The sequence below is a fragment of the Periplaneta americana genome, chromosome 6, assembly GCF_040183065.1.
Source record: "Periplaneta americana isolate PAMFEO1 chromosome 6, P.americana_PAMFEO1_priV1, whole genome shotgun sequence".
Taxonomy (NCBI): Eukaryota; Metazoa; Arthropoda; class Insecta; order Blattodea; family Blattidae; genus Periplaneta; species Periplaneta americana.
In genome coordinates, this window is record NC_091122.1 from 173,496,269 (window position 1) to 173,510,346 (window position 14,078).

Genomic DNA, 14,078 nt, shown 5'->3' on the forward strand with positions numbered 1-14,078 from the left:
ATCAATGTCTGAAAGCCAATCCCGAACAATGAACCAAGCATACTATAGTCGCGACAGTGTTATTTCCGGCGTGACTCCGCCTCTTTGCTTACGTCTTAGGAAGTGAAGGCTCTATAAAGTCTAGGTAGGTAGTATCGTTCGCCATTTTTGTTCTTTCGTTCCCGAGCTACCATAAGAGGAATCTATTTGCCACACCGTTAAACATTATCATGTCGTAGCTCCTATGATAATAAATCAAACGCACTGTAATTAAGCAAATAATTGAGTGGCAAATAACATCTTCGTGTGCTTTCTGCGAACGCCAGCAAAAGAGCCAAAATGGTGGGCGATTATATTAAGTATTTATCGAGCCTTAAGAAATGAATAAGTCTTCATAAGCGAATCACAAGACGCACACGTTTAAATGTAGCCGACCTGCAACACGATTGGCTGCCGGAAATTAGAGCAACGGGACTATAGTACCTAGCTAAGTTGTTCATTTCAGAAAATCACAAAGTCAATATAGTCTTACTTAATATTTTCACAAGGATGGCTTTCAAACTCTCTTGCTAATAGCAATTTGACCAAAGCAACAATTATGATAACACATTCGGATTTTAAGCAGTTTGAAACTTACTTGGAATCAGTGCCACTGGTCGAACTTTCAATGATGATCCAATCACGATTAGAAGGTCACATTCGTCCTTATCCTTTGCCATAGATTCATGGAATATTTCTGGCAGTCCTTCACCAAAAAACACTATATCTGGCTTCATTATTCCTTGGGACACAAGATCTGGGAAGAACAACATGTCTTTAATTAATATTTTCTGCACTAATAAATTATTACATAGGTTGGATAAAAAGTTATGGCAACAGTGCTGTCACTTGACAATGGTGCGTTTGAGAGCTGCGAGCTGTGTGGACATGAACAAGGGCTGTTAGATGAGTTAGTGCAGCCAGCGGCGATAGTACTCTGTCAATCTACTGCAGTGTGTAAAATGTTGACTTTCATAGGGATAGTGCGAGCGCCCTAAGATCACATTTACAAAACTAAAGCAACATTCCTGGATCAAAATTGAAGTGACACGAGATCGTAGTGCACAAGAATGTTTTCAGGGACTGCGTGAAGCATGTGCCGATGCAGCGTTGCCATATCGCACAGTGGCACGAAGGGTTAAAGCGGTCCAGGAAGGCAGGGATGCCGTTCAGGACAATCTCCTTACAGGACAACCCCGTGTGGAGAACAACACAGTTCAACTCTTTGCTTCCCTGTTGGATGCTGATCGCTGATGGACTGCGCATGAGTTAGCAGCAGAAGTCGGAGTATGTTACGAAACTGTGCTCCACATTCTGCAAGACATTCTGGGTTACCGCAAAATTACAGGGCGTTGGATACCCCATGAAATTTCCGAGGTTTAACAATGGCACCGCTATGCAGTCGCACAGGCCTTGTTGGACCGGTACCAAAGGAAAGATGACGACTTTCTTGGACGAATCGTCGCTATGGACGATACCTGGGCTCGCTCATACGAACCAACCAAACTTGAAATGTCAATCAAATGAATGGAAGCATCCAGATTCTTCTCATCCGAAGAAAGTGCGCCCTACACAAAGAATTGTGAAGGTGATGTTCGTTGTGGCATATGACATTGATGGGGTAATACTGCACCACGCTGTACCTCCAAGGCAGACGGCAAATGCCTTCAGGAGAAAACGACGACACTTGGTGGTACAGAACCCCATTATTCTTCATGATAATCCAAAGAGTCACACTGCTGCTGCTGTCAAGGACCTCTTGCGCTGCTGGCAATGGGAGATTCTGGAAAATCCACAGTACTCACCCGATATGAGTCCATGCGATTACGATCTCTTCACCATAGTGAAAGAACCACTGCAAGGGACCCGGCACAATACCAGAAATGAACTTATCTGTGCTATAGGGCGGTCAATACGGAACATCAACAAAGATGGACGCGCTGATGGTGTACGACGTCTTCCAAACATTTGGCAAAAGGTAATAAATAAGGGGGGGTGACTATATAGAAGGTACGTAAATGTTGTACCCCTGTGAATAAAGCCATGTCAGAAATATCGAACTGTTGCCATTACTTTTTATCCAGCCCTAGTATTATTCTTCTGTTTAATAGATATAACATTATTTGTCAATTACCTTTGTAGCTTTCATATTTATTTTCTGCACCAGTGAGTGGGGGCAATGCAACTTGTGGACAGCGGGGACATAATGGGATTCTCTGGGCAAATATATCTTCTCGAATTGCATCTGCTGTAACCTTGTGCTTGCAACGTGTACATGAGGCTGTTGCAAATGATCCTGAAAGAAATAATAATATATTGTTTGGCTACACGTCATTAATCAACAATTCAATTGCTATATCTATACGAATAATAAATCTGTAGCCAAAATTTTTCTGGTAATTTTCGATTTTTCAAAAATAATTGGTGTTAACATGTATAATTAACCATCCTGAAACCGAAAATCGTTTTTTTGAAATTTTTGTTTGTCTGTCTGTTTGTTATCTTTTCACGCCATAATGGCTGAACCGATTTATATGAAAATTGGAATATAAATTAAGTTCGTTGTAACTTAGATTTTAGGCTATATGGCATTCAAAATACTTTATTTAAAAGGGGGGTTATAAGGAGGCCTGAATTAAATAAATCGAAATATCTCGCTTCTTATTGATTTTCATGAAAAATATTACATAACAAAAGTTTCTTTAAAAATAATTTCCGATAAGTTTTATTCTATACAACATTTTGATAGGACTGATATTTAATGAGATAAATGAGTTTTAAAATTACAATAACAACGCCATCTAAGGCGCTGTACTGAAATAAAAACAAATGACTTCGTCTATAAGGGACCTGGACAACAACAATGGAAAGCTATTAAACATAATCTAAGAGAATGTTTCTGTGTTTCTAATATCGGAAGCTAATTAATTGTTTAATTATTATTTCATCATTGGAAAATGTAGTTTCTCTAGATGGACATAATTCTAAAATGTTATTACAGTAACTTCTGAAACATATAGCAAGTAATATAAAGTATACATATTAAAACTAAATGATATGTCAATCTTTATTAAACTATGATTGCATGTAGTAACAATTAAGAAACATGTTAAATGAATTGTCATTGCACCAAATGATTGCTCTCTGGACCAAAATGACCGCATTTTAATTATTTAAATACAATTTAAATTAAGTAACATATTAAACGATTGATTCTTCTATCAAACACGAATGTTCCCTGGATCAAATGTCCTATTTTAATTACGTAATTACTTTATATTTATTTCTAACAGGTGCAGGGGAGCGCACAGGTATGGCTAGTACTGTAATAATTTACTTACCATGACATTCTATTACATTTTGAATTCCAGCTACTTGTTCCAAAGTATCAATATTTTGAGAATAATTTCTCAATAGTTTTTTATGTTTTTCCAATGTTTTTATGAACCTGTAACAAATGTAATTTTCTATTGTTCATTTAGTTATATGATATGATGATATTAACATGCTTATACTAGAAAGAAACAAATGTGATCAGACACATGAAACACTAGTTGTTAAAACTGCACCATACCTATGACAAGGAGAAGGTTTAAATTGTCCTGGATAGATCTCGCGTGCAAACTTGAAAAAAGGTCTCGGATCCTGACTGAAATATTGAATATCAAACATGGCTTGTGGATCAGGGAGATCTGGGAAATCAATTGCCAGTCTAGAATAAATGCCATCACGACTTCTGAAGTCTGGAATACCACAAGACACTGACACCTGAAACATTAATTTCAAAATAAATTCTCTGTTTTAAATCTTAGGCAGATTAACTAAAAAGTAAATTATACATAATCTTTGTCATTTTGCACAAGAATTAACACATTTTTACGATTTAGTAACTGACTCACATAATGGTTAAACACTCCCCTGACTTGCTCAATATATTCTATACTACTCTTTCTTTTAAGAGATAAGATGTTTTTCCATTTTATAACTAGTATTTATGGGGTAGAAAATAGGTTGCCTCCTCGCAGTGTACCCTGCATAATGTTTTTGTTGTTTTCTAATGCCAGGCATTTGACAGTAAAGTCATTTGACCTCTTGCATTCCAATATTTTTCAAAGATATTATCATGGCCAGCCACTGAAGCACAGATTTTGAGGTGTTCCGAATCCATTTCTTGGTTTGAGTTGCACAATGGGTAGTTAGGGGACTGATATATTCCAATTCTATGCAGGTGTTTGGCCAAACAATCATGGCCTGTTGTCAATCTAAATGCAGCTACAGACGATTTTCATGGTAAATCGGGAATTAACTGTGGATTTTGATGCAGAGAGTTCCATTTTTTCCCTTGGGATTGTGTTATCAAATTTTGTTTGTTGAAGTCTAAGTACGTAGATTTAATAAATCTTTTCACAGAGTAATACATAGATTTAGTAACAGGTCTATAAGTAGCAGTGCTGCCCTTCTTTGCTAAAGCATCTGCATTCTCGTTTCCCAGGATTCCACAATGGGATGGTATCCATTGGAATACAATTCTTTTATTGAGTGATATTAATTGAGAGAGCATTTTAGTTATTTCTGCTGTTTGAGATGAAGGTGTGTGTTTAGAGACTATTGACAGAATAGCTGCTTTGGAGTCTGACAATATAACTCTGCATTTCTAAATTTATTGATGTGGCATAGAAGATTCCTGAAACTTTCACTTATTGCAATGATTTCACCATCAAAACTTGTTGTTCTATATCCAAGAGATCTATAAAGTGAGAAGAGACAGCACATAACACCTGCACCGGCACCTTGTTCTCTGGAGATCAAGGATCCGTCGGTGTATAAATGAAGCCAGTTTTGTGGAGGGTACCTAATATTAATTGTCTCTAAAGACAATTGTTTGAGTATTTCAGTGTTTACTTCTGATTTCAGTATTTCTTCTGTTAAATTTAGATTATATTCTATATTTAATAGAGTTAAAGGGTTTGGTTTAATTTGTAAGTTTTCTTTTAAATTCGGGATATTGATTTTCCGTTTTAATTCTTGAACAATGGATATGAAACTTTTTTGAGTTTTCAATCTACAGAGAGGACTGTATGAATGCCAATTGTTTCCCGGTAATCTGATAAGTTTTTCATATTGAATCAGTGCTTTTTCTTCTATTGTCATTTTGATGCTGTTAATATTAGTGAGGAATCTCACAGAATCTACTGGAGTTGTTTTGGGGTACAAAATAGGTTGCCTCCTCGCAGTGTACCCTGCATAATGTTAAATGACCTATAAACATCGCTAATGATGTGTCCCAAAGTAAAATATTATTGGCATGCAAGACGGCAAATGGAGGGCATCCAAAGCCAAGAGCATTAGCAAACAACTAGTAATCACTGTTTTCTTGTGTAGTCTACACGAACTGTTCATACAGTATGAGAAAAAAAGGTATAGAACCTTTTCCAAACAAAAAATCCCCGAAATATAACATGCATCTGAATTTTTCCCCCGTATTTTCGGTAAAAAAAAAAAGTGCGAGTTATGTGCGAGTAAATAAGGTAAGTACTTAATACTGTATTCTGAAATATAGTGCTCCTTTGCAGCAAAAACGCATTGTAAATTATCAACAACAGTTATTTCAATGAAATGTTATCTATTTCAATATTTCATCATGATAATGTATTACACTGAAGTACAAAAAGAAATTTCATTAAAGACTTTCGAGATGGCATTGTCGTTTCAGATGTTAATAGAACTGTCTTAGTATATTGAATTGGAAACGATTAGTATCTTATTCGAAGAACTTCAGGTAAGCTTTATTGGTAATAGCGGAAAGAATTCTTCCAGAAAAAAATTGTTACATTTCATTTTATGAAATCAGATGCAAATATTCCTCGCATAACTTTTTGTATTGCGTCATTGAGTGAGTCTAAGTTAAAGAATAAATCAAGAGATTTTTCTGTATTTGTGAAATGTAGTTTATTCCATAATGAATATTTTATTCATTGTTGCAGAATGGCTCAAAACATCCCACAGTTGTGGCTTACTTCTCATCTTGAGTCGCTTGCCACGCCCAAAGAACAGCAGTTAGAGCTACACGTATTGGGTAAGTAAACACGTATTCAGATTTGACGTAGCTAAAGTTTAATTGGTTATATTGATGAACACTGTTACATAGTCCCTTGTGACGTCACTTACAAATTACACATTATGTCGGCAGGAAGCAATCACAAAATATGTACAGTAGCTAATATTGAATAAAATTCCAAAGACGCGTGTACAGGTATATTACTGAACAGTGACTTTTTTAGATTGCAATACATCAGAAATGCGGAGGTATTAATTACAGCAAATAATTTCAACCTGAATCGACTAGAAGTATGCCAAAATCAGGCCCTGCGACTAATAACTGGTGCAGCAAAATCAACCCCAATCACGGCAATGCAAGCCCTAACCCAGAACCCTCCAATATATCTCATTCTAGAGGAGCACGCACTAACACACCATGAAAAAATGCTATGGTTAACAACAACAAAATGGGAAAAAAGACTGTTACAACCAACCAAGTTGAAAACACAAACAAGTTTCCTGTCCAAAGTCACGGAAATAAAAACAGAATTGAATCTCCCTAAATCTAAAGAAAACATTTTAAGCAGAGAAAACCCTCTAACCTTCGAACCAATTAACATTCAACTAGATTTAGAAGAACCAGTTACAAAATCTGAAACTTCCAAACCTGTACTAAAAGCGCTGGCATTAGAAGCTGTGAACAATAGATACCCACCAGAAGAATGGTTACATATCTACACAGATGGGTCTACTATCGATAACAACTCAGGATCAGGAATTACGTGTGCGTTATTCTCATTTTATCAACCAGCAGGACATCATACAACAAATTTTGATGTGGAAATAATGGCTATTCATATCTCACTCCAACACCTACTATACAGAATAGATAAATTTCAAAATGCTATCATTCTCTCTGATTCTAAAGCAGCATTATATGCAATAAATTCATATAAAATGATGTCAATCCAAATTAAAGAATGTCACAAAATGATCCAACAACTTCAAAAACTACAGAAAAGAATTCAATTTCAATGGATGCCTGCACATTGCGGAATTGCTGGAAATGAAACTGCTGATCCAATTTAATTCAGAATACAAATACAAGCCTACCTTTTACATCCATCAAAAGACTAATTAAAAATAAATATAAAATCAAGCAAAACCAAGCACTATATACCAAAGCCAAAGATAAAAAATGGAGCATTTTAATAAAAAACCAGAAATTACTCCAGAAATCCCACGTAAATCTGCAGTAGCAAAATTCAGACTGCTTACAGAACACGATTATTTGGCCAAACACTTGAATAAAATAGGAATTTACACAAATCCAAATTGCCCTCTATGCAACAAAGAAGAAGAAATGACTGAAGATCATCTCATAACCTGTGAAGTTCTACTTGATGGATCCACCACAGAGAAATATTGGAGAGCAAGAACGCTAATGGCTTCGTTGCCAAAGCCCGGCATTAGATAACAACAACAACAACAACAACATACATCAGAAATTAAAAAATGCATAATATGTCTACTTTTCAGTTCTACAGATTGACGTAATCCCCAGAAATTATGTTATACAACATTTTAAACTCACCCCTGCTCCAGTGAGGACAATGATCTTCTTTGCACCTTTAAGCAATCTCACCACATCAACAAGTGTGTTAATGTGACGAAGTTTTTGTCGACGCGGTGGTTCACTCATCATGTTGACGATTATTTTCCATAGTGTTAGGTCATCCATCTGTTGAGGAATCTGTGTCCCATCGGTAACCAACTGATTCAGTAAGCTTCTTGGATTTGTTCCTATTATCATCTGTCGCTGAACCCAACTCATTGGTCCTGAAAAATCAGTTCAAATTCATTGTACTAGTTGTTAATTATAAGTGATGAGCTTTTATACAAATGTGAAGTTCAAATTTCTATTAATAATCACGTCTTTATATGGATGGATTCTTTCTGTTCTCTTTCAGTATATCAATGATCAATTTTTATTAACAAACTGCTATGAAAACTAAAAATTTAGAATCAAGTTAGCCTTACTGACACAACCGCATTTCATGTTAGACAGAGTAGATAGGAATTGTCAACAAAAAAAAGTCCGTGATTTCCGTTCTACTAACACTTAGAACATTGAAGTAGCTTACCTTGCTAATAGATGTTGAAAATGAGGGCCCTGAATTCACACGCGTATGGGTTTCCTAGATAATTCCCGCAATTTCTCCTCAGTAAATGTAGAACATTTTCTTAAAGTTTCTTGTGCGAATTTTATCTATTAGGCCAGAATACTAACGAGATAGCATATAGTTATTCTGCTTGGAATGTTCTCCTGCAATTTACTAGGTCAGAAGCACTTTACAAATTAATCACACAAAAATGTAATAAGTAACACGATTCACAAATAATTTACAGACATTAATTACTCTTAATTTAACAATGATAGTGGGTTACAGGGCTGTGATCCAGCTCATGCATTTGACTCTAAAGTTGAGTCTGATGCTACTGGTACCTACTAGTGAAATCGTTAGTAAGATTTCTATAAAATACTTTACTTACAGATGTCTTTTGTTTTTTATTAATTTTAAATATTTCAATGATCCTAATCAAACTCAATACAATTGAAGACTGAGAATGCTTTCTTTGCAATGTTGAGGTCCTTCATTAAACAATATGCTCAGGGGTATATAGTAATCAGTTCATTATTAAAATGGACACTTTATTTTCTATCTGAATGAAATTTCTATCATTGCATCAGTTATTGCCAAAAATGAGTCGTATACAATTATTACTGACACATAAACAATAGATTACCGATAACGACAATTACAAATAATACAAATTTGATAATATTTCAATGCACATTTCTAACCGTAGAACACTCGAATTAAATTTGAAACTCGAGAATTTTTGAATAGTACTTTAACATAATTTGTTTACAACCATAATACCATAATTAACATGCCTTATCATGTACAGTAGTGGCAAAAAAAAAACCGGACCGACCCTTGTGGCTGATTTCAGAGCCTTGTTCACTCCAGAACACGATAGACCCAGAGCACGATAGACTGGTAACTAAGACTTTCGTGGTTCGAATCCTGCCTGGGGAGGAAACTTTTTTTGTTCCTTATTCAAATTTATTCCCAATACTTTTCGATTGCAGCGATATTTTACTACTTAATTAACTTATTATTCCCAGAACATGAACTTTACCAGCAATCGAAAAGTATTGGGAATAAATTTGAATAAGGAACAAAAAAAAGTTTCCTTCCCAGGCAGGATTCGAACCACGAAAGTCTTAGTTACCAGTCTATTGTGCTCTGGAGTGAACAAGGTTCTGAAATCAGCTACAAGGGTCGGTCAGGTTTTTTTTTTGCCACTACTGTACAGTAAAAATATCACAGCTTTGACACATTCATTAGAAACCCCTTTAATGTCTCACCCATTCAAGAGGAAAGACAGTAAATGAACTAGGGTTGCCAACCCTCCCGTATTTTCCAGTGTCTCCCATATTTAGCCCTAATTTTTAACAGTTTCCTGACTCCCGTATTTTTCTTCTCCTCGAGCATTTTTCTCCCTTATTTTTGCATAACATAAAAATATATTTGAAACATTTAATTTTTCCGTGATTGAAGGTGCCTTATACAATGGATTCTGTTGTTCCAGAGATACAATGAAATGTGCAATCTCTGTAGAAGGTAATACTTGCCAGAAATAGTTTGAGATCTCAGTAGTTTAAAATCAAATAATGCTAGAGTTACAAATTTAGAAAAAAAAACTAGTGGGCTGTGTTATAAGCATACCAGGCAGCAAAGCTTATGCACAGAGCATTTTTCCTTATGAACAGTAAGCGAACAAATGTCGACATAGAAGCAACACATAACTAATCAAATCAGAACTCCAAATCACAGTTAACTTTAACTACTCATATAGGAAATTTGTACAATTTGTTTGAAACTATTAAGTGAGGCAAAAGTCTCAAAATATTCTCAATTGAAGTCTAAATGCCAAAATGTAGAATGAAGTTGTATTCATGTATCACTAACTGAAGTGAATACTTCGGAATATGTATGATAAGAACTTTGTGTTAAATTTTAACGTACCTTGTTAACATGTTTCGACCTATTTTCGGTCATCTTCGGTACGTTAAAGAAAGTTCTTATCATACATATTCCGAAATGATACAGTGTTAAAAGTTGTGTAATCAAGATGTATATGAAATGAATAATTTGTAAATTTTCTATGTGAAATATTGTAGATCACTTAGTCTCCTGTATTTTCTTCAAATACAGTTGGCAGCCCTAAAATGAACCCAATAAAAAAACCACATTAAGAAACTGCCGAATTTGGATTAATGTATCTGATCAATCACAAACCCCAGACTGAGCTTTCAAACTGATGATCCGTGTAACAAATTATAAGGATAAATCTGTGAACACATACCTGCTACAGGCTTCCACTCTTGTCCACTCAACTCTGAGAGTCCACTTATATCAGAAAGGTAACTAACAGTTGAAGAGACTTCATCTCTATCATCATCTCTTGTACTGTTTGCAGTTCTACACAAAAGAAAAAAAATCCATAAAAAATATCCGTTTCATTCTATCCCAAAAATCATAACCTTAAGCTTTAGACCAGGGGTTGTATTATGCTTACCGCATCATATTGAATAAATATCGCAAAGCATGATGGTTTATTTGAGTCACATTTGCCAATGTCTGCTTTAGATATATGGCAACACAGTTCAGTAACACAACCTGCATAATACAGCTCCGAAATTATTTCCAAATCTCCAACATTTTACTTAAAAAAATGATGTAAATCATAAAAAAAAATAAAAATAATATCAATTAGATATCTTCCAATTAGGGAAAATTACTTTGCATACCATTAATTTTAAAAATATTTAATGCAATTTCAAGGTACTTCTTTAAATTTGGTTACTAGCAAGTTACATTTATTTTAATGATTAAGAATCTATGGATATTATACATCTGAGCCTCTACTTTCCATCTCAATATCTACAGCAGGATAGACAATTGCAATATAGGGCCTATACTTCGATAAAATACACTGACTCAGATGACTGAATATTATGTGCAAAAACTAAGAGTATTTTCAGTAATTTACCTCATCCTCTTCATTGGTCTCACGCACGGTCCTTTCTCAGAAATAATAGAACACAACATTTAAAACAAATTTGTTCCTAAGGTTATGATCCACCTGAGCCTGTATAATACCCATAAATGAAACCCTCATATCTGTTCACACACTACTACAGAAGAAGGAATGGGTGCGTGTGAGTTTATATACTGCTCTTGAACCAATGTTTCATAGAAAGTTCCAGAACCTGTCTTTGCTAGAACATTCCAGAAGTAGTATTTCATAGTGTTCTAGAAGTAAATTCAAAGAATGGTTTAGAAGTAGTTTCACAGAATGTTCTAGAAGCACCATTTCACAGAATGTTCTAGAATTGTTTCACAGAATTTTCTAGAAGCAGTGTTTCACAGAATTTTCTAGAATCAGTGTTTTATAGAATATTCTAGAATTGTTTCACAGAATTTTCTAGAAGCAGTGTTTCACAGAATTTTCTAGAATCAGTGTTTTATAGAATATTCTAGAATTGTTTCACAGAATTTTCTAGAATCAGTGTTTTATTGAATATTCAAGAACTGTTTCGCAGAATTTTCTAGAATCAGTGTTTTATAGAATATTCTAGAATTGTTCCACAGAATTTTCTAGAAGCAGTGTTTTACAGAATTTTCTAGAATTAGTGTTTCACAGAATTTTATAGAATCAGTGCTCATTTCAGATTGTTCTGGAACTCCTATTTATTATGATGCTCTAGAACACGTGTGTGTGTGTGTGTGTGTGTGTGTTTGTGTGTGTGTGCGTGTCAGAGAGGAATGCACCCAAACACGTACTCCTATGATTTGCCTAAATTTCGGAAAACAAACCAGTGCTCATTTCAGTGTGTTCTGGAACTCCTATTTATTACGATGTCCTGGGGGGGAAAAAAAAAGAAAAGAAAAGCACGCACCTCCCCCCCCTCTCCCAATGACCTGCCTAAATTTCGGAAAGCGGTGATAGCTTATTCCAGATATTTGTAGTTTTTTTTTTTTTGTTCCATATCCAAGAGATCTATAAAGTGAGAAGAGACAGCACGTAACACCTGCACTGGCACCTTGTTCTCTGGAGATCAAGGATCCATCGGTGTATAAATGAAGCCAGTTTTGTGGAGGGTACCTAATATTAATTGTCTCTAAAGACAATTGGGTAATTTCCTAGAAGACGGGCAAAATCCAACATGGCTGACGAAAACTACCAAAAACGTTCTGCCAACTATGAAGTTCAAATGTCACCAAACCTCACAAAATCAAAGATGGAAAATCAAATACATATTCATATTTTTAAAGAAGAACAAGCCCTCCAGAAAAATTAAAATATATTTAAAATAAAATATATTTAATTTTTCACCTTTGTTTTTTTTTTTTTTTTTTGGCATTTGGTGTCATTCGAACTTAATAGCTGGCAGTACTTTTCTGGCAATTTTCACCCGCACTTTACCCCTAAACTAAAACATAATAATTTATCACCTTATCAAATAAAATTCAATTCTCATTGACGTCTTCAACGACAACCACTTCACTTCCAGTATATGACACAGGCTTTAAGGCAATCTAAACAAACTATGCAGGCAACGAAGAACTAAACCAACACTTTGTTGTACAGTCAACTTCACATAAATAATCTATGTATTTACACAAAAAATGAAATTTTCTTCGAACACTTATTACACCTTAACTTATACAGAAAATTCAGTAAATAATTCCTTTAAACCACACAAAAATAGTTTTATCATTCAACACAATTCTTATTCACCAGCGAAAGAACTAAACCAAAACCGACACAAAATTTAATAGTTTGTTTTAAGTTCACACATCTTTCACATATATCATAAAATGACAAACTTTCAATAGCTTCAGCCATCAGACACAATATAACACGACTCACGTCAAACAACCAAGAACAACTGACGTCATTATCCATTCAAAATTAACGAAAATTCTAGAACAAATGGCAACTATAACCAATCAAATCGAAAGAAAATCATAAAATGACAAACTTTCAATAGCTTTAGCCATCAGACACGACAAAACACCACTCACATCAAACAACCAAGAACAACTGACAACGTCATTAGCCATTCAAAATTAATGAAAATTTTAGAACAAATGACAACTATAACCAATCAAATTAAAAGAAAATCACGGCGACACCTGGTATAAAAAACCTAGAACCAACATATAAAAGTCACTAAAAGGTCACTAACATTTAACTCTGAAATAAAAAAAGTTGGTAATACTTAGTACATTGAACCAAGTGCCCGTCTTCTATGAAATTACCGACAATTGTTTAATTATTTCTGTGTTTACTTCTGATTTCAGTATTTCTTCTGTTAAATTTAGATTATATTTATAGTTAATAGTTTTAAATTGTTCAGTATAACCCATTAAAAGGCTATAAAATTTCATTTGTTTCTTTATATTGTATTACTATCAGGAAGAAATGAGAGAAGAAAATTAACACACATCAATGCGTTTTTAACTTATACTTTAATTCAGATATTTCAGTAATTACGATTTTCATATGAGAACATTTCGAATACTCAAATGATTTATATAACATTATTATTAATCATAATGTATGTTAAAGTAGAGCCTTGTTGGTAGGGCTGTCATTTATGAGGTTCAGTCTTGTCTTCAGACAGTTGACTAAACAACAAGGTATGTTATAGAGAAAGTATAATTTTCTTTCGTTGTACTGGGAAATCATTGTGCAGATATTGGCAATCCTGGTGAAATGCACGTAACATATGAACATACCCTCCGTCATCAGACTTCTTGCTACTGTGTGTAGAGACATCAATAGAAGCTCCCGCTTGACTGGTCCCACCATCGGGTGCCATTTCATTGAATCCAGAGTCTCCATTATTTAGAACTTCTGCACTCACTGTGTACTCCCCT

At 34.7% G+C, this 14,078-nt stretch overlaps 1 protein-coding gene across 1 annotated transcript in view; it reads right to left on the bottom strand.

Moving 5' to 3' along the window:
* Positions 1-14,078, bottom strand: part of Sirt1 (Sirtuin 1) — a 40,002-nt gene that overhangs the window by 25,266 nt on the left and 658 nt on the right. Inside the window, exons 2-8 of the mRNA XM_069829574.1 lie at positions 13,938-14,076; positions 10,495-10,610; positions 7,652-7,896; positions 3,593-3,786; positions 3,360-3,466; positions 2,153-2,314; positions 617-775 (exon numbers count right to left, since the gene is read on the bottom strand). Coding sequence (XP_069685675.1) covers positions 617-775; positions 2,153-2,314; positions 3,360-3,466; positions 3,593-3,786; positions 7,652-7,896; positions 10,495-10,610; positions 13,938-14,076 — 1,122 coding nt within the window. The remainder of the gene's footprint in view (positions 1-616; positions 776-2,152; positions 2,315-3,359; positions 3,467-3,592; positions 3,787-7,651; positions 7,897-10,494; positions 10,611-13,937; positions 14,077-14,078) is intronic.